Source organism: Agelaius tricolor, unplaced genomic scaffold (assembly GCF_023055355.1).
Source record: "Agelaius tricolor isolate 1412-34295 unplaced genomic scaffold, bAgeTri1.0.p SCAF_30, whole genome shotgun sequence".
Classification (NCBI taxonomy): Eukaryota; Metazoa; Chordata; class Aves; order Passeriformes; family Icteridae; genus Agelaius; species Agelaius tricolor.
In genome coordinates, this window is record NW_027269290.1 from 4,815,633 (window position 1) to 4,840,888 (window position 25,256).

A 25,256-nucleotide genomic window follows, 5' to 3' on the forward strand; every position below is an offset into this window, starting at 1 on the left:
TATTTATTAAAGTGATCTCAGCATTTATTCTAATAAAAAGAAAGGCCCAAAGCAAGGGGTGCTAAAAGTGGTTTCACCATTTATTTATTTATTTATTTATTTCATTTATGGAAAGTGATTTCAGCATTTATTCTAACGAAAAGAAAGGTCCAAAACAACGGTGCTAAAAGTGATTTCAATATTTATTTATTTATTTTATTTATTAAAAGTTTTTTCGGCATTTCTTCTAATAAAATGAAAGGCCTAAACCAAGGGGTACTAAAAGTTTTTTTCAGCATTTATTTATTTATTTATTATAAGTGACTTCAGCATTTATTATAATAAAAAGAAAGGTCTAAAACAAAGGGTGCTAAAGGTGATTTCAAAATTTATTATAATAAAAAGAAAGGTCTAAAACAAGGGGTACCAAAAGTGATTTCAGCATTTATTTATTTTATTTATTAAAAGTGATTTCAGCATTTATTATAATAAAAAGAAAGGTCTAAAACAAAGGGTGCTAAAAGTGATTTCAGCATTTATTACAATAATAAGAAAGGCCCCAGGCAAAGGGCACTGGGCCGAGGATGCAGCAGCAGCGATGTCCCCGATGTCCCAGGGGAAGGGCACAGCTTCCCTGGCTCAGATGTCCCTTTTTATCCTGTTTGTGTCCCTCTGGATTGGTTTCTGTTGGGATCCTTCATTTGCATGAAGGTTTCAGGCCTTGATTGGCCATTACAGCTCAGCCCGTTTCGCTGGGGCTCTGGAAAAACTGGGAAAACTCCTGGAGAAGCTGGGAAATGCTCTGGAAAAGCTTTAAAAGCCTCCGGGAATGGTGTGAAAACCTTCACTGAGGTGTAATTTCTTCTAACCACCCTTTAAACCCCTTTTACAATATAACAACCCAACTAACAGCGCTCAATAACAATTATCGACTATTTCACAACCGTTCCTAAGCTATTTTTAACAATCCCACGACGGCGACAGTGACATTTTCCCCTCCCCTTGGCTGGCCCGGACAGGATCCTGTTCGCTTTGAGGCTGAAATTGCCGCACTCGGGTTCAGCTCAGCTCCTCCCGGCCGTGCTCATCTTCCCCCGTGGCCCTTGGAAACGGCTCCCGTTGCTGCTCGCTGTGAATAATTCATGGCCGCAATTCATTAGCGCCGCTCATTAGCGCCGCTCTTTATCACGATCCGTTATCGCGATTCGTTATCGCCATTGCTGCGGCTCGGGGATGGTCTTCGGATGTCGCGGGCTGATTTTGGGATGAGCAGAGAGAGAGAGATTCGTGCCTGGTTTGTTGAGCTGGGGGAGAGGCTGGAGGTGGGAAGGAGCAGCCCAGAGCTGCTCGTCCCTGTGAGGAACTGAAGTGGCCAAAAAAAACCAGTGACAGTGGCAGGGGAAGGGACCTGGGTGTCTTCGTTGTACCAAAATGACATTTAATGTGCGTGGGACAGCGCTGGGACAGGTCACAGCCACAGAGAGTGGCCCAATTTTACCAAATTGACATTTAATGCGTGTGGCACCATGCTGGGACAGGTGACAGCCACAGAGAGAGGCCCATTGGCACCAAAATGACATTTAATGTGCGTGGGACAGCCCTGGGACAGGTGACAGCCATGGAGAGAGGCCCATTGGCACGAAAATGACATTTAATGTGTGGGGGACAGGTGACAGCCACGGAGAGTCACCCAAAGGTACCAAAATCACATTTAATGTGTGTGGGACAGCCCTGGGACGGGTGACAGCCATGGAGAGTGGCCCAATGGTCCCAAAATGACATTTAATGCATGTGGGACCATGCTGGGACAGGTCACAGCCATGGAGAGAGGCCCATTGGCACCAAAATGACATTTAATGTGTGTGGGACCTCATTGGTACTGATCACAGCCACAGAGAGTGGCTCAATTGTGCCAAAGTGACATTTAATGTGTGTGGGACAGCCCTGGGACTGGTTACAGACATGGAGAGTGGCCCAATGGTACCAAAATGACATTTAATGTGTGTGGCACTGTGCTGGGACAGGTGACAGCCATGGAGAGTGGCTCAGTTGTACCAAAATCACATTTAATATGTGTGGGACAGCCCTGGAACAGGTGACAGCCATGGACGGTGGCCCAATGGTACCAAAATTATATTTGGTGCGTGTGGGACAGTGCTGGGACAGATGATGGCCATGGAGAGTGGCCCAATGGTCCCAAAATGACATTTAATGCATGTGGGACTGCATTGGTACCGGTCACATCCACAGAGAGTGGCCCAGTTGTACTAAAATGACATTTAATGCATGTGGGACATTGCTGGTACCAGTTACAGCCATGGAGAGTGGCCCAATGGTATAAAAATGACATTAATGCATTTGGGACAGTGCTGGGACAGGTGACAGCTGTGAGGAGCGGCCCAACGGTATAAAAATGACATTTAATGTGTGTGGGACAGTGCTGGTACCAGTCACAGCCACAGAGAGTGGCCCAATTTACCAAAATCACATTTAATGTGTGTGGGACATCTCTGGGACAGGTGACAGCCATGGAGAGTGGCCCAGTTGTACTAAATGACATTAATGCATGTGGGACATTGCTGGTACCAGTCACAGCCACAGAGAGTGGCCCAGTTGTACCAAAATGACATTTAATGCATGTGGCCCCACACTGGGACAGGTGACAGCCACGGAGAGTGACTCAATGGTACCAAAATGACATTTAATGCATGTGGCAGTGTGCTTGGACAGGCTCAGTGGTACCAAAATGACATTTAATGCATGTGGCAGTGTGCTTGGACAGGCTCAGTGGTACCAAAATGACATTTAATGCATGTGGCCCCACACTGGGACAGGTGACAGCCACGGAGAGTGGCTCAATGGTACCAAAATGACATTTAATGCATGTGGCAGTGTGCTTGGACAGGCTCAATGGTACCAAAATGACATTTAATGTGTGTGGGACAGGTGACAGCCGTGGGGAGCAGTTTGGTGCAAGGCTGTGCCCATGATTTGTGGTCCCACCTTCCCTGAGGGACACCTCTCCTCAAAAGGTCACCCTGTAACCTCCCCCCGGTGACAAAACCAACCAGGGGACAGTGCCACCCGCCTGGCTCTGTCCTGACAGCCCTGTGTCACTCTGTGTCACCTCTGTGTCACCCCCAAAACCCGCAGAGAGGAGCCAGGGTTTAAATCATCCCTGGCAGGCGTTTGGGACCCCCTGCTCTGCCAGAGCTCGCCTGGAGCGGTGGGAAAATCCAGGTTTGGGTGAGTAATCCCGCAGTTATCTCCCTCTGCCATCGATCCAGGGTGTCCTCACCCAGGCCAGAGCCGGGCAAGCGCCTTTGTTTTGGCTCTTCTGGGAAATAATTGCATTCTTTTAATATCTCCAAAGGAAGATTTACCGCAGGGAGACCACACGGGGAGAAGGTGCTGCTGAGGGAGCCTCAGCTGCTGTTCCCTCCCCAGCTCTGGGCTTGGAGAATGTTCTGGTTCCTCCCTCCCAGCCTGTGTGTCCAGGAGGGCAAAGGGGGCTCTGTGGGGAGTGAGGACAGGCTGCGCTCGCCCAGGCCTCTCCTCTCCCTGATTTTGTCTAAATGCCAGTTTTTCCTTGGGTTTGGAAGCAGTTTTTCCTTGGCTTTAGGTGCAGTTTTCCCTGGGATTTGATGCAGTTTTCCCCTGGGATTTGCTGCAGTTGTTCCCTGGGTTTGGATGCAGTTTTTCCCTGGGTTTGGATGCAGTTTTTCCCTGAGTTTGGGTGCAGTTTTTCCCTGAGTTTGTGTGGTTCTTCCCTGGGATTTGATTCACTTTTCTCCTGGGATTTGGTGCAGTTGTTCCCTGAGTTTGGGTGCAGTTTTTCACTGGGTTTGGGGGATTTTTCCCTGGGTTTGGAAGCAGTTTTCCCCTAGGATTTGGTGCAGGCTTCCCCTGGGATTTGGTGCCATTTTCCCCTGGGATTTGGTGCAGTGTTCCCCCTGGGTTTGGGTGTATTTTTTCCCTGGGTTTGGGTGGTTCTTTCCTGGCATTTGGTGCAATTGTTCTCTGGGATTTGGTGCAGTTTTTCCCTGGGATTTGGGTGGGTTTTCCTTGGGTTTGGGTGCAGTTTTCCCCTGGATTTGGGTGCAGTTTTTCTTTAGGTTTGGGTGCAGTTTTCCCCTGGGATTTGCTGCAGTTTTTCCCTGGGATTTGGTGCAGTTTTTCCCTGGGATTTGGTGCAGTTTTTCCCTGGGATTTGGTGCAGTTTTCCTTGGGTTTGGGTGCAGTTTTCCCCTGGATTTGGGTGCAGTTTTTCCCTGGGATTTGGGTGCCTGGGACTCCTCACAGCAAATCCTTCCTGGCTGTTCATGTCCCTCTGCCCCCAGTGGGACATCCAGGTGCTCTGCTCCCCATGATGGAATTATGGAATGGTTTGGGCTGGAAAGAACCTTAAACATCACCCAGTGCCATGGCAGGGACACCTCCCACTATCCCAGGCTGCTCCAAACCCTGTCCAACCTGGCCTTGGGCACTTCCAGGGATCCAGGGGCACCTGTGCCAGGGCCTGCCCACCCTCACAGGAGGAATTTCATCCCAATATCCCATCTAACCCTGCCCTCAGCACTGTCAACCCATTCCCCCTTGTCCTGGCACTCCCAAAGCCCCTCTGCCCCTCCCAGCACTCTGGGCCTGCCCCTCTTCCCAACCTTTGGGTGAAAATCCCTCCCTGCACCATCCCCTGGAAAATCCCCAGCCTGGAAACATCTCCGTGTCCCCCCTTTGCCCCCTGGATTCCCTGTGCCCCCCTCTCCACACCCTGTGCCCTGGATTCCCTTTCCCCCCCCTCTCCACACCCCCTTTATCCCCTGGATTCCCTCTTCCCCCCTCTCCACATCTCTATTTCACTCCCGTGTCCCCTTTTGCCCCCTGAATTCCCTCTGCCCCCCCTCTCCACACCCCTGTGCCCCCTTTGTGCCCTGGATTCCCTCTTCCACCCCTTATCCACACCCCCTTTACCCCCTTAATTCCCTTTTCCCCCCTCTCCACACCCTATGCCCCCTTTGTGCTCTGGATTCCCTTTCCCCTCCTCTCCACACCCCCTTTATCCCCTGGATTCCCTCTGCCCCCCCTCTCCACACTCTGTGCCCCCTTTGTGCCCTGGATTCCCTTTTCCCCCCTCTCCACACCCCCTCCCTCACCCCAATTTTTTTGGGGCGCTCCCCGTCTCTCTCCCACCCCTTCCCCGTGGGTTCCCCGTTCCCAGCGCTGCCCGTGGGGGTCTCCCCGCCGCCGTCCCCTCCCCGTTCCCGTCCCAGCCCCGCTCGGGGCGGCCCCGGCAGCCGCCAATGGGCGCGGGGGGGCGCGGCCGCCGGAGCCGCCGCCGCCTTTATCGGTGGGGCCGAGGCGGGAGGCGGCGGAACCGGAGCCGGGATCGGGATGGAGGCGGCGGCAGGGCCCGGGGCCGGCCCCGGTTCCTCGCTGGCCGAGGGGCTGATCAAATCGCCGCGGCCGCTGATGAAGAAGCAGGCGGTGAAGCGGCACCACCACAAACACAACCTCAAGCACCGCTACGAGTTCCTGGAAACGCTGGGCAAAGGAACCTACGGGAAGGTGAAGAAAGCTCGGGAGCGCTCCGGGAAGCTGGTAAGGATCCCCCTGGGGGGGCATCGTTACCGTGAGGGGTCCCCGGTGCACCCTCGGCGTCCCCGGTGTATCCCCCGGTCCGTCCGTGTATCCCCCTGGTCGGCTGCGTCCCTCTCTGTCCTCTGCTGCAGTTTTCCCTGGAATTCGGTGCAGTTTTTCACTGGGTTTGGGTGATTTTCCCTGGGTTTGGAAGCAGTTTTCCCCTGGGATTTGGTGCAGTTTTTCACTGGGTTTGGGTGATTTTTCCCTGGGTTTGGAAGCAGTTTTCCCCTAGGATTCGGTGCAGGCTTCCCCTGGGATTTGGTGCCATTTTCCCCTGCGATTTGCTGCAGTTTTTCCCCGGTGTGTCCCCCCCGCTTCGGTGCGTCCCTCCCTGTCCCCGCTGCATCCCCGCCGTGTTTTTCGGTGGTCCCCGAGCTGCCCCCGCTTCCCGCAGCCCGGCCCGGCTGCCTCCCCCTCCGGTGCTGCCGCCTTCAATCCGTTCCTGGAGCATCCTCACGGACCCCCGAGCATCCCCCGCTCCGAGCATTTCGTCCTCGGTGCCGCCCCCGTTGTATCCCCGGTGCCTCTCCCAGTGCATCCCCGGTGCATTCCTGGCCCGGTGCCTCTCCCGGTGTATCCCCCGGTGCCTCTCCCGGTGCATCCCCGGCCCAGTGCAGCCCCCGGTGCCTCCCCGGTGCCGCCGCTCCCGTCTCTCCGCAGCCCCGGCCGGGCCCCGCTCCCCCCGCAGCCTGCGGGAAGCTGCGGCTCTGCCCCTGCCGTGCTTCAGGGGGGGCTCAGCGGGGCCGGGGGCACCCCCGAGGGGTCTCGCCCCCCTCGTCCCGGGGGGCTGCGGCTCCTCTCGCCCACTTGACCGCGGTGGCGCTTCCTGGGGGAAGGAGCGGGCGGGGACGCGGCCGCCAAAGCAAACAGCGCACTCCAGGCTGAAGGGTTTTCCCCTTCCTCTCACCCTGGGTTTGCCTTTCTCACGGTGTGGGGCACCCGGGGCGCAGCCAAAATCCTGACTCACCCCAGGCCGCGGCGGGAAAGTGGCTCCGGCTCAGCCCAGCTCAGATTTCCTCGGGAAAAAGGGGGATTGAAGCCCAAAAATTGAACCCCTAGGACTGAACATTCAGGGTTGAACCCCCCGGGACTGAACCCCAAAAACGGAACCCCTGGGATTGAACCCCACAGGATTGAACCCCAAAAACGGAACCCCCGGGATTGAACCCCCCAGGATTGAACCCCAAAAACGGAACCCCTGGGATTGAACCCCCCAGGATTGAACCCCAAAAACGGAACCCCCGGGACTGAACTGCAAAAATTGAACCCCTGGGATTGAACCCCCCAGGACTGAACATTCAGGGTTGAACCCCCCGGGATTGAACCCCCAGGGCTGAACTCCTGGGATTGAACCCACAGGACTGAATCCCCCAGGGTTGAACCCCAAAAATTGAAACCCCGGGACTGAACCCCCAGGGCTGAACTCTTGGGATTGAACCCCCCAGGGTTGAACCCCAAAAATTGAATCCCCCAGGGTTGAACCGCCAGGATTGAACCCCAAATATTGAAACCCCGGGACGGAACCCCCGGTGCTGCTGTGTCCTGTGGGAATCTGCCAGGATTCCACCTCGGACATGAACCCCCAGCCTGGGAGGGTGCGAGAGACCCCAAAACCCCTCGGAACGGGGCCTGAGCAGGGGGGATGAGCTGCGAGCGGCCGGACTGGCCCTGCCAGGGGCTGAGATGGGATCAGCGCCATCCCACGGGGACACGCCGGGGGAAAAGCGGCGAATCGGCCGCTTTCCTTGATGAAACGATGATCTCGATGAAATCGGATCCGAAGGCAGCTCTGCCCATCCGAGCCGCTGCTTTGCTGCATAATCAGGGCCTGGAAATGCAACTTCCACCCCCAGAGCTGCACGGATCCCTCCCCTCGGCAGGGGCGAGCGAATTCTCCTTTCCCTGCCCGCACCTGCAGCTCGGAAATCTCCGTTCCCCGCAAACCCCTCGGGATCGCTCTGTGTTCACGCAAATCCAGCCCACGGGCCACGGAGCCCTCAATCAAGGCGGCCGAAAATCCAAGGTTCTGCTCTGCAGCCCCTCCCCGGCCCTGCTGGAGGAGCAGGAGACTCCAAACCCCAAAATTTCTCCTCTCCCCACAAATTCCTTCAGCGTTTCCGAGCCGCCTTCATCTGCAGCTTTATCCCGAGCTCCGCTGTTGTTCTGCTCCTTCCCCGAGTGGTTTTCGCTTCCCAAAATGTGAGGGATCCCCTGTGGCACCGGCTGGGGCTGAAAAGCCGGAGCTGCTCCATCCACGGGGATTTTTGGCCTCTGGCGAATCGGGAATCGCCTCTGACAGAGGCGCTGGGTGTTGATCCCGCTCCTTTCACCGCCCCGCATTTCTCGTTCCTCCCTGAATTTTCAGATCCCCGCACTCAGGGCAGGCTGATTTGCTCGGAAGGTGACAGGAAATTCCAGGCTCCTGCAGCCGGAGGATGTTTTGGGATTTCCATGAATTATTTGTCTGGGAAAAATCCCTTTTTTTTTTCCTGTTAGGAATCCTTTATCTGAAGTGATGCTCCTGCTCAGTGCCTTCCCCAATCCTTACAAAAATCCCTGCAATATCAGGTGGGGAGGGAACTGTTGGTTGGTTTCCCCCCCTTCTCTTTTTTTCCCTTCACTTTCCCCCCCTTTTTTTATTTTTACTTTCCCCCCCTTTTTTTATTTTTACTTTCCCCCCCCTTTCTTTTATTTTTCCCTTTTATTTTACTTTCCTCTTTTTCTTTTACTTTCCTTTCTTATTTCTACTTTCCCCTTTTTATTTTCCCCCCCCTTCCCCCTTTATTTTTCCCCCCCTTCCCCCTTTATTTTTCCCCCCCCTTCCCTTTTCATATTATTTTCCCCCCTTCCCTTTTCATATTATTTTCCCCCCTTCCCTTTTCATATTATTTTCCCCCCTTCCCTTTTCATATTATTTTCCCCCCTTCCCTTTTCATATTATTTTCCCCCCTTCCCTTTTCATATTATTTTCCCCCCTTCCCTTTTCATATTATTTTCCCCCCTTCCCTTTTCATATTTTCCCCCTTCTTTTCTATTCCCCTTCCCTTTTTTCCCTCCCCTTTCCCCCCACCTGTATCCCGAGCAGCCTCGGGGCTCTTTTCTCTTTTTTTCCCTCCCAGCCCGGAGTTTTTCCCAGCCCCGTTCCCCATCCCTGGCCCTCAGCCAAGCCAAACACGCCCGGGGACCTCCCGTGGGACTCTCCCGGTGTCCCCAGCGCCACTCGGGGCCGGGAAAGCAGCACCTGGAATATTCCAGAGCCTCCTTTGATCTGCGGGAAGGGCCCGACCCTGCTCCGTTCCCGGCTGGATGTAAATCCCAATTTAAATCCCAATTTAAATCCCAATTTAAATCCCAATTTAAATCCCAGTTTCCCCAAGCAGTCTGGAACAACTTCTGAAGCGCTGCCTTGGGGTTGCAACTTCATGCATCTTTTAGCAGCTGCTGAAAATACCTGTTCTGCCCCCAAAACCTTGGAATTCAAAGCCCTTTTTTGACTTGGAAAGCTCTCCCGAGCTCCAGGGGCGTTTCTGGGCTGTTTCCCCTGTGCCACTGCCTGTCCCCAGCTCCAGGGTGGCCTTTTCCCCTCCCTCTGCTCCCAAACCCCTTGGGCAGGGAGAATTTGGGAACAAATCCCTGCTGGGCACCCCTGGGGGAGGACGGGGCAGCTCCACCTGTGCCTGCAGGTCACAGTTTTGGGATGGTGCTGGATCCAGCCAGGGGCATCTCCTGGAGCTGCTCCGTCTTTTTTATGGATTGTGGTTCTTGCCATGAGCCCTGGCTCGGAATTTTGGGGGTGTGAGAGGCTGGGACGGCAAGGAAATGCTTCAAAATGACCCAAAAATGCCCTAAAATGCCCCAAAATTTTGGCTGCTGGGCTGGGTGTCAGGCTTTGCAGGAGGCAGCAAGGAAATGCCCCAAAATGGCCCAAAAATGCCCCAAAATTTTGGCTGCTGGGCTGGGTGTCAGGCTTTGCAGGAGGCAGCAAGGAAATGCTCAAAAATGCTTCAAAATGGCCCAAAATGCCCCAAAATTTTGGCTGTTGGGCTGGGTGTCAGGCTTTGCAGGAGGCAGCAAGGAAATGCTCAAAAATGCCCCAAAATGGCCCAAAACACCCCAAAATTTTGGCTGCTGGGCAGGGTGTCAGGCTTTGCAGGAGGCAGCAAGGAAATGCCCCAAAATGGCCCAAAAATGCCCCAAAATTTTGGCTGCTGGGCTGGGTGTCAGGCTTTGCAGGAGGCAGCAAGGAAATGCTCAAAAATGCCCCAAAATGCTCCAAAATGCCCCAAAATTTTGGCTGCTGGGCTGGGTGTCAGGCTTTGCAGGAGGCAGCAAGGAAATGGCCCAAAATGGCCCAAAATGGCCCAAAATGGCCCAAAATTGTGGGGCATTTTGCTTTGCAGGAGGCAGCAGGAATCTGGGAGGGTGCCTGGCTTGCAGGAAGGATCTGCAAGGCTCAGGGAACTGGGGCAGCAGCGAAAATATTGTTAAAATTTAACCTGTAAAGCAAAGGTCAGGGCAAAGGAAACCTGGCCGGGCTTCCCAGAAACGTTGAGCGCTTCCAGAATTGCTGCAGAAAGAAACTTGGGCTGGGGTTGTTGAACTTCCCCTGGGCAGAGTCCGCTGGATCCACGTGCTGGATCCTCCAGGAGCAATTCCTGCCCTGGCTGGGGCTGGCTGAGGGTTTGGGGCCAGAAAAATGGAATTTTGGGGCCAGAAAAATGGAATTTTGGGGCCAGAAAAATGGAATTTTGGGGCCAGAAAAATGGGGTTTGGGGCTACAGAAAAATGGCATTTGGGGCCACAGATATGGGGCTTAGAGCTACAAGAATGAGGTTTAGGGCACAAAAATGGGGTACAGAAATGGGGTTTGGGGCCACAGAAAAATGGGGTTTGGGGCCACAGAAAAATGGGGTTTGGGGCCACAGAAATGGGGCTTAGGGCTACAAGAATGAGGTTTAGGGCACAAAAATGGGTTTTGGAGCCAGAAAAATGGGGTTTAGGGGTACAGAAATGGGGTTTGGGGCAAGAAAAATGGGGCTTGGAGGCACAAGAATGGGATTTGGGGCTACAAGAAAGATTTGGGGCCACAAAAATGGGATTTAGGGCCAAAAAAGGACCTCAGGTGCCCATCTGAGCCCCCTTTCAGAGAAGCCTCGCTGGTTTAGCACCTGCTGCGGGGGGCTCAGGCCTGGCTTAGCAAAGCCGGGCTTTGGGGAGCGAGGTTTGCGAGGCCCCTGCATGGCAGGGACGGGGCTGAGCATCCCTCCCGCCCCTCGGGGCCCCTCTCCCGTTGCTGGGAGACCGGAGCGAGGGTCCCTTGACGGGATTAAAACTGTTCCGCATTCTTGTCTGGGAGGGGAAAAGAAGAAAAAAAAAAGAAAAAAAAATGAAAAAAAAAAAGAAAAGAAAAGGTTCTGGTGGATTCAGTTGTAAATTCAGCCCTGGGAGAGCTTTGTGTGCCCGCAGCCCCTTTGAAAGGGGATTAGGGGGCGGCTTTTCTTACCCCATCTCTTTCTCCTCCCTTTTCAATCTCCTCGTGGAGGAAAAGCTGAAAACGCCAAGGAAAGCCTGGAAAACTCCGGGTCTCCCACCCCCTTCCGAGCGGGATCTGCTTCATCACCCAAACTTTCTCCTGCTCGTAGAAATGAAGCGTTTAGAGGCTAAAAAAACCCCAAAAAAACAAAAAACAAAAGCGAGGTGTGGGGTTTTTATTCCTTTTTCCTGACGTCAGGAATTGGCTGCTGTTGTGGTTGTTGTGGTTGTTGTTGTTGTTATCTCCCGAGTTCTGCGTGCTGGGCACATTCCTGAGGCAGGGCACGATCGCTGCCAAGCCCCAAAATCGGGAGAGGGGCTGTGTGAGCTGAGGGGGGAGGCTCGGGGAGCCCCAAAAATCCAGGATGGGCTTCCCGGGAGGAGGCTTGGGCTCCCAAAAATCGGGGCTGTGCTGTCTGATAGAGGAGAATCAGGGAGCCCCAAAAATCAGGACCAGGGCTGCCTGAGAGGAGGCTCAGGGAGCCCCAAAAATCAGGGCTGTGCTACCTGAGAGGAGGAGCCTTGGGGAGCCCCAAAAATCCAGGATGGGCATCCCAGGAGGAGGCTTGGGCTCCCAAAAATCGGGGCTGTGTGACCTGAGAAGAGGAGTCCTGGGCAGCCCCAAAAATCGCATCTGGGTCACCTGGGAGGAGGCTCAGGGAGCCCAAAAAATCAGGGCTGTGCTGCCTGATGGAGGAGTCCTGGGGAGCCCCAAAAATCAGGGCTGGGCTACCTGAGAGGAGGCTCAAAGAGCCCCCAAAAATCAGGGTTGTGCTGCCAGATAGGGGAATCTTGGGAGCCCCAAAAATCAGGACCAGGGCTGCCTGGGAGGAGGTTCAGGAGCCCCCAAAAATCAGGGCTGTGCTACCTGGGAAGAGGCTCAGGGAGCCCCAAAAATCAGGAGCAGGTTTGCCTGATGGAGGAGGCTCAGGGAGCCCCAAAAATGAGGAGCAGGGCTGTGCTACCTGTGGGATGAGGTTTGGGGAGCCCCAAAAATCTGGGCTGTGCTGCCTGATAGAGGTCAGGGAGCCCCGAAAATCAGGAGCAGATCTGCCTGATGGAGGAATCTTGGAGAGCCCTAAAAACCAGAGCTGGGCTCCCAAAAATTAGGAGCAGGGCTAGCTGGTGGAGAAATCCTGGGGAGCCCCAACAATCACATCTGGGCTACCTGGGAGGAGGCTCAGAGAGCCCCAAAAATGAGGAGATGTCGCAGGTGTCTCTCAGGGGCAGCTTCCCCCTGGTGTTCAGCAGCAGGATTTGGGAAGAATAAACCCCAAAGGGGTAAAATTGGCTTTTCTGGGCGCTGTTTCCATGGAGCTGCCCTGCTCAGCTCCTGGGGATGCTGTTTGTGGTGTTTCCCAGAAGAGGGGAGGATGGAATTCTTTCCCTGGGGATCTCACAGCCCCCTCCGTGCTCCTCCCTCACAGGTGGCCATCAAATCCATCCGGAAGGACAAGATCAAGGACGAGCAGGACCTCGTGCACATCCGCAGGGAGATCGAGATCATGTCCTCCCTCAACCACCCCCACATCATCGCTGTGCACGAAGGTGAGGCCTCCTCTCCCTTCCCTTTTCCACGATCCCAGCCTCTGGAATGGGCTGGGTACCCCTGGGGGCTCTTTGGGGTGGGTTCTTGGCTCGGTTTGGGTGGGTTTAGCCCAGCCCTCTCCTCCCTCCTCCCTTCCAGGACCTGGCTCCTGTTCCTGGCCACTCCCGATGCTCCCGGGCTGTGTTTCTGTGTTTTCCCCAGCGAGGGGAAATACCTGCTCCAGAAATGGCCCTTCCTGTCCCATCCCCTCCTTCCCAGACAGGGAATCCAGCTGCAAATGTGGATTTTGGGCACTCAGCCCCTGCTCCCTGCTCACAAATGTGGATTTTGGGCACTCAGCCCCTGCTCCCTGCTCACAAATGTGGATTTTGGGCACTCAGCCCCTGCTCCTTGCTCAGCCTCCCTGCACAGCCCCAGGGTGGATCCCATTTAGCCATTTAGTGGATCCCATCGACCAAAATCCACATTTAGCCCCTGCTCCCTCCTCACAAATGTGGATTTTGGTCGATTCCAAAACCCACACTTAACCCCTGCTCCCTGGTCACAAATGTGGATTTTGGTGGTTTCCAAAATCCACATTTAACCCCTGCTCACAAATGTGGATTTTGGACATTCAGCCCCTGCTCCCCGTGGATTTTGGTGGATTTTGGTGAATTCCAAAACCCACATTTAGTCCCTGCTCACAAATGAGGATTTTTGGGGCTGTGCAGGGAGGCTGAGCCGGGGCTGAGTGTGGCTCATCCCGGAGATTTTGGCATCTCCCTGGATCTGCTCTGAGCCCGAGGCAGGGTTTAATTCAATCTCAGTCCTCCTCATTCCCTCCCCTGGAGCGCTGGAAAACCAAACCACATCTGCTGGGAGAGTTCCTGGTGCTGCCGGGCTCGGCTTCGTGGCCAGGGCTGGGCTTGGGGATAACCCAGGGCAAACTGAACCAGAACCAGACTCAGCCTAAACCCGCAGCTGGGTCGGGCTTAGCAGATCCTTGGGCTGAGCCTTTCCTGGGGCTGGTTCTGCTGCTGCTCCCGGTATTTGTGAGGGATCCAGGGCCCTTTTGTCCTGCAAACAAAGACGAGCGGGGCTGGCAGCTCCTCCGCGCTGTTTGCGAGGGCTGACTCACAGCTGAGCCTGGAATCCAAAACCACCGAGGCTGCCTGGCTAAAAACAGGAAAAAAAAACCCACAAAAAATCGCTCCTGGCTCCAGCAGAGCCTTTTTTGGGAGCGATGGGAGCGGGCAGGAAGGTCACGGCTGTGCCGGCGCTGTCACCTTCCCCTTGGCCGGGGTTCAAGCAAAGAGAGCACGCCTGAGTCACCTCTGGGGACAGAGCCTCGGTGGTGGCAGAGGCAGAGCCTTTGTGGTGGCACAGAGCCTTTGTGGTGGCACAGCCTTGGTAATGGCAGAGCCTCAGTGGTGGCAGAACCTCGGTGGTGGCACAGCTGGTGGTGGCACAGAACCTCGGTGGTGGCAGAGCCTTGGTGGTGGCACAACTTCTATGGTGGCACAGCTGCTGTGCTAGCACATCTGGTGGTGGCACAGTCTCAGTGGTGGCACAGCCAGTGCTGGCAGAGCCTTTCTGCTGCCAGAGTCAGTGGTGGCAGAGCCTCTGTGGTGGCACAGAACCTCTGTGGTGGCACAGCCTTGGTGGTGGCAGAGTTGCTGGTAACACAGCCTCAGTGGTGGCACAGCCTTGGTGGTGGTAGAGCCTTTATGGTGGCACAGCCTCGGTGGTGGCACAGCCTCAGTGGTGGCACAGCTGCTGGGCCAGCAGCCCTGGTGGCCCTGGGGGCTCTGGGTGGGTGACAGCTCTGGTGGCCCCCCCTGACCTGCAGGTCCCCGTTTAACCCAAGACTGAGGGCAGGGATTGGCGTTAGGGTCAATCAATGCTCCACCAGCTCATTAACAGGAATCTCCTAACGAGGTTTGGGGATCCCTTTTAACCCTTTCCTGCGCCCCACAGTGTTTGAGAACAGCGCCAAGATCGTCATCGTGATGGAATACGCCAGCAAGGGCGACCTGTACGAGTACATCAGCGAGAGACAGCGGCTCTCGGAGCAGGAGGCGCGGCACTTCTTCCGCCAGGTCGTGTCTGCCGTCTACTACTGCCACAAGGTGGGTGGCACCGCCACCACAGGGTGGGTGACACTGCCACAAGGTGGGTGGCACTGCCCTGCCTGGGGCTTCCCAGGGGTTTCCTGGTGGACGAGTGGCTGGATGGGCTCCTGAGCCCTCGTCCTGATGGTTTCCCAATGGATTCTGGACTGGATGGGCTCCTGAGCTCTCCTCCTGATGGTTTCCTGGTGGTTTCCTGGTGGGATGGGCTCCCGTGTCCTCCTCCCGATGGATTCCTGGTGGGAGAGTGGCTGGATGGGCTCCTGAGCCCTCCTCCTGATGGTTTCCCAATGGATTCCAGGCTGGATGGGCTCCTGAGCCTTCCTTCCAATGGTTTCCCAGCTGGATAGGCTCCTGGGTGCTCCTCCCAATGGATTTGGGGCTGGATGGGCTCCTGAGCCCTCCCAATGGTTTCCTGATGGTTCCCCAGTGGAATGGGCTCCTGAGCCCTCCTCCTGAGGGATTCCCGATGGTTTCCTGGTGGGAGAGTGGCTGGATGGGCTCCCGAGCCCTCCTCCCAATGGTTTCCCAGCTGGATGGACTCCCAAGCCCTCCTCCCAATGGATTTGGGGCTGGATGGGCTCCTGAGCCCTCCTCCTGATGGTTTCCCAATGGATTCCAGGCTGGATGGGCTCCTGAGCCCTCTCAATGGTTTCCTGATGGTTTCCCAGTGGGATGGGCTCCTGAGCCCTTCTCCTGAGGGATTCCCGATGGTTTCCTGGTGGGAGAGTGGCTGGATGGGCTCCCGAGCCCTCCTCCCAATGGTTTCCCGGTGGGATGGGCTCCCAAGTGCTCCTCCCAATGGTTTCCCAATGGATTCTGGGCTGGATGGGCTCCTGAGTGCTCCTCCCAAGGGTTTCCCAATGCTTTCCCAGCAGGGTGGGTTCCTGAGCCCTCCTCCCAAGGGTTTCCCCTATTGGATGTGCTCCCTGAGCTCCTCCCTGCAGCCCCAGGGGAGCTGAGAGGATCTCTGGCTCTGCACCTTCCCCACGCAAGGGCTGATCCTGAGTCCCGAGGGTGTGGCAGTGCCCCGGCAGCTTTTGGGAGCTCCTGGCCCGGCTGCCGTGGTGTGAGGGTGACTAACCCGGCCTGGCATTGTCACCACCCCTCCCAACCTGGCCTGGCATCATCACCTCCCCTGCCTCCCGAGCAGAAGGAGACACCCAGAGCTGCCCTCGGGGCTGGAAGCCAAGCCTGGGTCACCTGTCCTGTCCGGGTCACCTGTCCCGTTCCTGATGGGAGTGTGAAGCTGCAGGACCCTCCCCAGGCTGTGAATGGAGCCCTGGCAGGACCTCCCTGGGGCTGTGGGTGATGCCCTGGCAGGACCTCCCTGGGCTGTGAATGGAGCCCTTGCAGGACCCTCCCCACGCGGTGGGTGATGTCCTGCCAGGACCCTCCTCAGGTGTGGACAATGCCCTGCCAGGACCCTCCTGAGGGTGTGGGTGATGCCCTGCCAGGACCCCCCCCATGGTACGGATGGAGCCCTGGCAGGACCCTCCTGAGGGTGTGGATGGAGCCCTGCCAGGACCCTCCTTGGGGCTCTGGATGATGCCCTGGCAGGAGCCTCCAGCCCGAGGGTCTCTCTGTAGGACCCTCCCCATGGTGTGGATGGAGCCCTGGCAGGAGCCTCCAGCCCGAGGGTCTCTCTGTAGGACCCTCCCCAGGCTGCAGATGAAGCCCTGGCAGGAGCCTCCAGCCCGAGGGTCTCTCTGTAGGACCCTCCCCAGGGTATGGATGAAACCCTGGCAGGAGCCTCCAGCCCGAGGGTCTCTCTGTAGGACGCTCCCAGGCTGTGCCCCAGCCCTCGGTGGGATCAGGGGGTGTCAGGGCAGCTCCTGACCCCAAACCAGACCAGGGACTGGCTCACCCAGGCTCAGCAGGCCCTGCCCAAGCAGGAGCTGTGCCCAGGTGGGGCTGGCACCGAGTGCTGCGGCAGCTGGTGACAATGGAGGAGGTGCTGGCACCTCCCTGCTCCTGCTGCCCAGCTGGTGCCACCCAGGCTGGGCCACCCATGCCAGGCCCACGCCCGGGCTGTTTGTGGCTCCTGTTTGCCCTGCCCTGCCCGGCAGTGACCTCCAGGTGTGCAGGACTTTCCCTGCCTCCAACCCTGCCCGAATTAACCCCTTCTCTTCCCGCAGAACGGGATCGTGCACCGGGACCTGAAGCTGGAGAACATCCTGCTGGATGCCAACGGGAACATCAAGGTGAGGGGCCTGGGGTGGCACCCAAGGGGAGCTGCCCAGCCTGGAGGTGCCCACAGGGCCTCAGTCCCCTCGGGGCACTGAGCTCTGGCACGCCCTGGAACTCTGTGGAGAGCTGGCAGAGCCTGGCAGATGTGGTGGAGCCGTAACTGCTGTTGGCTTTAGCAGATCCTATCTGCTGATAAGAGGGCAAAGTCTGAGCACCCGGATCAGCACTGGCAAAGAATGGCAAAGTCTGAGTGCTCAGATCAGCACTGGCTGGATGAGAATGGCAAATTCTGAGTGCCCAGATCAGCACTGGCAAAGAATGGCAAATTCTGAGTGCCCAGATCAGCACTGGCAAAGAATGGCAAATTCTGAGTGCCCAGATCAGCACTGGCAAAGAATGGCAAATTCTGAGTGCTCAGATCAGCACTGGCTGGATGAGAATGGCAAATTCTGAGCGCCCAGATCAGCACTGGCTGGATGAGAAGGGCAAATTCTCAAATTCTGAGTGCCCAGATCAGCACTGGCAAAGAATGGCAAATTCTGGGTGCCCAGATCAGCACTGGTGGATAAGAAGGGCAAATTCTGAGCACCCAGATCAGCACTGGCTGGATGAGAATGGCAAATTCTGAGTGCCCAGATCAGCACTGGCTGGATGAGAATGGCAAATTCTGAGTGCCCAGATCAGCACTGGTGGATGAGAATGGCAAGTTCTGAGTGCCCAGATCAGCTCTGGCTCTTTTCCTGCTTTCTGTGTGTGCCAGCCAGGAAATCCCAGCTCCCCCAGTGGTGATTTCTGCCAGGGAGGAAGGGCAGGGCCTGGCCTGGGCATCCCTGCGGTCACTGATAGCGGGGTTTATCTCCACCAGGGATAATTTAGTAATTGGGAGCTCGAGGGCAGCCAGGGAAGCTCATGCTGGCTGGGAGGTGACAGCTCTAATGAGGATAATGAGCACCTGGGCGAGGTGGGGACCGCTGCAGCCCGGGGTGGCTGGGAATGAGCTGGAGGAGAGCCTGGAAGCGCTGCCAGCCTCACCTCCCCACTCTGCTGCCTCTGCCAGTGCCACAGGGCAGCTCCTGAGGTGACGTTTTTGGGAGGCAGAGAGCAGCAGGAGCGAGCTCAGGGGTGGAGAACCAGGCTGAGGGCATTCAGAACCAAGGGCAGCCCTGGCTTGGAGCAGGGTTATCCCTGGAGAGCTCCAGGGGAGCTTTCAGCCCTGGGGGAACTTGGGAAAGGGAATTTCAGGAAAGGGGAACTTGAGAAATGGGCCTTTGGGAAAGAGGAACTTAGGAAATGGGGCTTTGGAGAAAGGGAACTTGGGAAAGGGGGCTTTGGGAAAGAGGAACTTTGGGGAAAAGGGGCTTTAGGAAAGGGGGATTTGGAAAAGGAGATTTTGGCAAAGAGGAACTTAGGGAAGGGGACTTTGGAGAAGGGGAAGTTGGGAAAAGGGTCTTTGGGAAAGGGAGCTTTGGGAAAGGGGGCATTGGGAAAGAGGAACTTTGGGGAAAAGGGGCTTTAGGAAAGGGGAACTTGGGAAAGGGGGATTTGGAAAAGAGGGCTTTGGGAAAGGGGGCTTTAGGAAAGGAGAACTTGGAAAAGGAGATTTTGGCAAAGAGGAACTTAGGGAAGGGGACTTTGGAGAAGGGGAACTTGGGAAAGGGGAACTTGGGAAAGGGGAACTTGGGAAAGGGGAACTTTGGAAAGGGGAACTTTGGAAAGAGGACTTTGGGAAAGAGGAACTTGGGGAAGGGGCCTTTGGGAAAGGGGAGCTTGGGAAAGAGGACTTTGGGAAAGGAGAACTTGGGCAAGGGGCCTTTGGGCAAGGGGCCTTTGGTCTGGCTGACAGCTGTGTTTGTCCCCCAGATCGCCGATTTCGGGCTGTCCAACGTGTTCCAGCAGGACAAGCTCCTGCAGACCTACTGCGGCAGCCCCCTGTACGCGTCCCCCGAGATCATCAACGGGCGCCCCTACAAGGGCCCCGAGGTGGGTCCTGCCTCCCTGCAGGGTGTGGGAGTGGCTCTGGGGCTTTCCCAGTGCATTTTGGGCCGACAGGACCCCTGAGCCCGGGCACTGTGGGGTTGCTGGGTGTGCTGGGGTCCTGCCCCACACTCTGTCCCTTCCTGGTGGCTGCTGAGAGTCCCGATGAGACCCTGCTGGGGTGGGGACCGGGACAGCCCGGTCCTGCTGTCCCCTCCAGGCCCCTCTGTCCCTTTCCCAGGTGGACAGCTGGTCCCTGGGTGTCCTCCTCTACATCCTGGTGCACGGCACGATGCCTTTTGATGGCCACGACTACAAAACTCTGGTCAAGCAGATCACGAGCGGGGACTACCGGGAGCCCACAAAGCTCTCAGGTAGGGACACCCCCGTCCCCCTGTGTGTCCCCCTTCCCTGTGTCCCCTCCCGTGCCTGACCTGTCCCTTCCCTGTGTCCCTGCCTGTGCCTGACCTGTCCCTGCCTGTGCCTGACCTGTCCCTCCCCGTGTCCCCTCCTGTGCCTGACCTGACCCCTCCCGTGCCTGACCCGTCCCTCCCCGTGTCCCCTCCCGTTCCTGACCCGTCCCTCCCCGTGTCCCCTCCCGTGCCTGACCTGTCCCCTGTCCCCTCCCGTTCCTGACCTGTCCCTTCCCCGTGTCCCCTCCCGTTCCTGACCCGTCCCTCCCGCAGACGCCTGCGGGCTGATCCGCTGGATGCTGATGGTGAACCCCGAGCGCCGCGCCACCATCGAGGACATCGCCACGCACTGGTGGGTCAACTGGGGCTACAAAACGCCCCTGGGCGAGCAGGAGCTGCTGCGGGACGGCGAATCCCGGCTGGCCACGGTGGCCGAGTGGCTGCGCCGCTCCTCGCGGCCCCTGCTGGAGAACGGCTCCAAGGTGCGCTGCTTCCTCAAGCAGCACCTGCCCGGCGCGGCCCTGGAGCGCCAGCGCTCCCTCAAGAAATCCAAGAAGGAGAACGACATCTCGCACGCCCTTCAGGAGGTGCCCCCGGGGCCCGAGAACCCCTCCAAGTCCGTCCTCAAGCGGCCCAAGGGCATCCTGAAGAAGAGGAACTCTGTGGAGCAGAAGGTGCCCAGCCCTGGAGCCCCGGCCACCGGGGAGGGTGGCGAGGGTCCCCCCGCGGGGCTGTCCCGGCTCTTGCAGCCGCCGGGAGCAGCGGGAGCGGCGCCCAGGAAGGGAATCCTGAAGAAGCCCTCGGCCAGGGAGTCCGGGTATTACTCGTCCCTGGAGTGCAGCGACTCCGGGGATGTTCTGGACGCGGGGAGCTTGGACCTGGACGGGCCCGTGTTCGCCGAGCCCTGCCCGGCCCCGCAGGGGCTGCCGGCCCGCAGGAAAGGAATCCTCAAACACAACGGCAAATTCTCCTCGGGTGGCGGCGCCGAGCCCCCCGGGACCCCCCCCGGGAGCGGTTTTGGGGCTTTCGGGGAGGTGTCGCTGCCGCAGGGCCCCCGCGCCCGGCCCGGCAGCGCCGTCAGCGAGGACAGCATCCTGTCCACAGAGTCCTTCGAGCAGCTGGAGCTGCCCGCCCGCCGTCCCCCCGGGGCCGCCATGCGGGGCTGCGCGTCCGCCGAGAGCCTCCTGCGGCTGGAGGAGGAGGAGGAGCGGGAGGAAGGGCGGCGGCTGCGCCGCTGGACTGTCACCCACTGCCGCAGCCCCTTGGCCGGGAGCAGCGCGTCCCTGGCCGGGTGTGACAGCGGCACCGAGCTCTGCCGGCGAGCTGTGGCCGTCGGGGGGAAGCTGAGCTGAGCCCACCTCGCTCCCCAGGGCTGCCCTCCCTGGGGGTGCATTCTGGGGAGGGGGCTGAGCCTTCCTCCCTCCTTCCTCTCCTTCCTCTCCTTCCTCTCCTTCCTCTCCTTCCTCTCCTTCCTTCCGCCACTTCCGCCACTTCCGCCACTTCCGCCACTTCCGCCACTTCCGCCACTTCCGCCACTTCCGCCACTTCCTTTCCTCCCTTCCTCCCTCCCTTCCTCCCTCCCTTCCTCCCTCCCTTCCTCCCTCCCTTCCTTCCTTTTCTTTTCTTTCTTTCTGTCTCCCTCCCTTCCCTTTTTTCTTTTCCGCTTTTCCCTTTTTCCCACCTTCTCCTTCCTTTTTTCCCCCCTTTTTTCTCTTTTTCCCTTCCCTTCTTTCCCCTTCCCTCCCCAGGGCTGCCGGTGCTGCTGATCCACATCCCAGGATCCATTTGGCAGCCTCAGGGCAGGGAATGCCCCAGGGCCCGGACATTTAATGGACCAAAGCCCCCAGAGTGGTCCCTGAGGAGGGGCTGGGGGGTCCCGGGGGTCCTCGCTGCCGTCCTTCCCTCTCAAACAGGCTCATCTCATCACTGGGGGTGTAAGCAAGGGGTTGGGGGGGATTTTTGGGGTTTTTTTGCACTGTTTTTGGCTGCACAAGGTAAAGGAGGGGGTGGGTGATATACCTCAAACAAGCTGCAGATGTAGCAGGGAGCTGGTGAGGGCTCCAAGGTGCTGCCCCTGGGCTGGGCTTTGGGAGGTGCTGGGGGCACCCAGGCCACGGCTCTGCCCTCTCCTGAGTGCTGAGAAACTGCCTGTGGCCAAATGCCCAGGCTGGGAAATGCTGTGATGCCAACATCTCTCATTGTAATGTGGAAAAAAAAGAAAAAAAAGAAAAAAAAAAAGAAAAAAAAAAAGGTGCCTTTGGTGAGGCACTGTGACTTTATTTATTGATTTATTGCCTTGGCCCAGGCTGGTGTGGAGGGCAGCAACACAGGATGTGTCTGGCTCCACAGAGGCCGTCCAGGGGTGTTTCTGGGGAGGTGGCTGTGTCCTCGTGTCACACAAGGCTCCCTTGCACTGTTGCCACGAGTGCTCGCTGGCCCTTTCCCCTCTCTGGGGGAGGCTGCTGTGTTTTCCCTCCTTCCTACAGCACGGGCTGGAGAAAAACGTTAAATTAAAGCAAACGGTAAAGCTGAGTTGTCACTGTGATTGCTGGGGCTGAGGGAGGGGCTGCTGTCCCTGTCCCTGTGTCCCTGCCCCTTTCCTGCTGGGATGGGGCTGTCCCTGTGTCCCTGTCTCTGTGTCCCTGTGTCACTGTCCCTGTGTTCCTGTCCCTCTGTCCCTGTCCCTGTGTCCCTGTTCCTCTCCCTGGGTCCCTGTCCCTTTCCTGCTGAGATGGGGCCCTGCTCCAGCCCAGGTGAGGGTGGCTGGGCTCAGACACGTCCTGCAGGGTCCCTCTGTGTGTTCAGCCCCTCCTCAAACTGGGTTTAACTGGTGCTGAACTGGGCCTGGACACGTCGCGGGTGTGGGGGCTCAGCGCTCCCCGGAGTGGGAATTGGGGATTTTCAGGCTGAGCAGCTGCTGGACAAACAGAACCCAGAATTTCAGGGAAGTTGTGATGAGGAGCCCAATGTGGGCAGCCCCCCTGTCCCAGCCCTGCTCCCAAACCCCTCTCACATCCCTGATGTAGGGTTGGGAAATCCGGATTTTAAGGCTGAGCAGCTGCTGGACAAACAGAGCCCAACATTTAGGGAAAGCTGTGATGGGAGCAGGACAGTGAGGATCAGGATCCCTTCTCCCCTCCCCACCACCAGCAACTCCCCCTGTCCCATCCCCACTCCCAAACCCCTCTCACATCCCAGAGGCAGGGTTGGCAAATCCAGATTTTAAGGCTGAGCAGCTGCAAAATTTAGGGAAAGCTGTGATGGGAGCAGGACAGTGAGGATCAGGATCCTTTCTCTCCCCACCATGAGCAGCCCCCCTGTTCCATCCCACCCCCTCTCCCAAACCCCTCCCACATCCCTGAACCTCCGTGGGTTTGAATTTGGGGTAAATCCGCGTATTTTGGTGGAAGGAGCTGCCTCTCCACCCTTTCCCTTCTCCCCCTTTGGCACGGAAATCCATTCGGCTGCTCTGTGAGCATCCCCCGCGTCCAGCCGGGCTCACCGGGGCTGTTCGCGCCTCCTCCCCAGCGGGGACAGGGTGGCAGGGCATGCCCAGAATCGGAATGGCACCGTTTGTCCTGGCAGGGGTGGCATGGAGGGGGTCACAGGGTGACAGGGCATGCCCGGAATGCCACCCTGTGTCCTGGCAGGGGTGACAGGGCGGGTCACAGGGTGGCAGGGCATGCCCTGAATCGGAATGGCACCGTGTGTCCTGGCAGGGGTGACAGGGCATGCCCGGAATGCCACCCTGTGTCCTGGCAGGGGTGACAGGGGGGGTCACAGGGTGGCAGGGCATGCCTGGAATCGGAATGGCACCGTGTGTCCTGGCAGGGGTGACAGGGCATGTCCGGAATGCCACCCTGTGTCCCGGCAGGGGGGGTCACCGCGCTCGGCCCCCCCGCCGCGCATTCCCCGCGTGCTTCCCGAGCCTCGCAGGAATTCCAGAGCCTTAAAGCGGCTCCCAGGGCTGAGCCCGGGCAAAGTCCCGGTGCCCGGGGGGCTGCAGGGGTGGGGTGGGATTGATGGGATGGGACGGGATCCATGGGATGGGATGGGATGGGATCCATGGGATGTGATCCATGGGATGGGGTGGGATCCATGGGATGGGATCTATGGGATGGGATGGGATCCATGGGATGGGATCCATGGGATGGGATCTATGGGATGGGGTGGGATCCATGGGATGGGATGGGATCCATGGGATGGGATCTATGGGATGGGATCTATGGGATGGGATCCATGGGATGGGATGGGATCCATGGGATGGGATGGGATCCATGGGATGTGATCCATGGGATGGGATGGGATCCATGGGATGTGATCCATGGGATGGGATGGGATCCATAGGATGGGATGTGATCCATGGGATGGGATGGGATCCATGGGATGGGGTGGGATGGGATGAGCCTGACACGGAGCAAAAAGTCCTTTTTAGGTTTGCTGTTGGAGCATCCCGGGATTTTGTGGCCCTGTTTCATCCATTTGTTCCAGGATTTGCTGGAAAACATCCCCATGCACTTGTTTGGGGCCAGGCATGGAGCAGAGGGTTCTTTTTGGGTTTGGAGCATCCCGGGGTGTTCTGAGCCTGTTTCATCCAGGATTTTCAGGAAAACATCCCCATGTGCTGTTTCTGGAGCCGTGGCAGCTCGGGGTGGGCAGTGCTGCACCCCAGGCTTTGGGACTGAACTGCCAAAGGACAGCTGTGGGGACTTCCAGGCATGGCAATCCCAAAGATTCTGAATGGGAATGTTGGGGTGTGTGACATGTCTGCTCCTGGAGCACAAGGAATGGCCGGGTCACAGCTGAGCCAAAACCCACCCCAGATCCCACTGGGGTGGGAGAATTGGTGGCCTCTGGCACTGGGTGTGAGGAACGGGCTGCCCACCCTGCCCCATGTCCCTGCTGGTGGCACCAGAGCTTGTCCTGCTGGCCCCATTGGTGACACCAGAGCTTGTCCTGCTGCCTACCCTGTCCCATGTCCCCATTGGTGGCACCAGAGCTTGTCCTGCTGCCCACCCTGCCCTCTGTCCCTACTGGTGGCACCAGAGCTTGTCCTGCTGTCCATCCTGCCCTCTGTCCTCTCTGGTGGCACCAGAGCTTGTCCTGCTGTCCATCTCTGCCCTGTATCCCCACTGGTGGCCCCAGAACTTGTCCTGCTGCCCACCCCACCGTGTCCCTGCCGGTGACACCAGAGCTTGTCCTGCTGTCCCCATTGGTGGCACCAGAGCCTGTCCTGCTGCTCACCCCCGCTGGTGACACCAGAGCTTGTCCTGCTGTCCCCATTGGTGATACCAGAGCTTGTCCTGCTGTCCATCTCTGCCCTGTGTCCCTGCCAGTGGCACCAGAGCTTGTCCTGCTGCCTACCCTGTCCCGTGTCCCTGCTGGTGACACCAGAGCTTGTCCTGCTGCCCACCCCGTGTCCCCGCCGGTGTCATCGGATCTTGTCCCGCTCCCGTGGCCCGCTCAGCCCAGCCCTGAGCTGTGGCATCTCCCCGGGGCCGCCCCGAGTCCCTTGTCCCGGGCACAGCCATGGGAAGGGTGGGAAAAGCCCCAGGACGAGGCGGTGACAGCGGCACCGGAGCCCGGGGACACCGCGGTCCCCGCAGCGCCGGAATTCCCCCGGCAGCCCCTGGAAACGCTCCTTTCATCCCAGCCGCGATCCCCGCTGCCCCCGAGCCCCCCTGGCAGCCCCCCAGCATCATCGGCCGCTCTTTCATCCCCGGCCTGGGCGATTCCCGCAGCCCCCGCCCGCCCCGCCCGGCCCCGCGGCGCTTTGGGAATGACCTCAGCCGCCTTTTGCTGAGAAAATGCCATTGCTGAGGGGTGACTTCAGCCCCAGACGCTGCGCTTTGCTGCTCTGCAGGGTGTGGG

At 57.9% G+C, this 25,256-nt stretch overlaps 1 protein-coding gene across 1 annotated transcript; it reads left to right on the plus strand.

Annotated features, from left to right (window-relative positions):
- The first annotated feature begins 5,287 nt into the window (after positions 1-5,287).
- NUAK2 (NUAK family kinase 2) lies at positions 5,288-21,917 on the plus strand. The gene is made up of 7 exons (XM_071450095.1): positions 5,288-5,577; positions 12,579-12,699; positions 14,657-14,808; positions 16,947-17,012; positions 18,859-18,978; positions 19,214-19,346; positions 19,659-21,917. Exons 1-7 carry the CDS (start codon positions 5,371-5,373, stop codon positions 20,735-20,737), a joined length of 1,878 nt encoding a protein of 625 aa, XP_071306196.1. The 5' UTR covers positions 5,288-5,370; the 3' UTR covers positions 20,738-21,917.
- Positions 21,918-25,256: the final 3,339 nt, after the last annotated feature.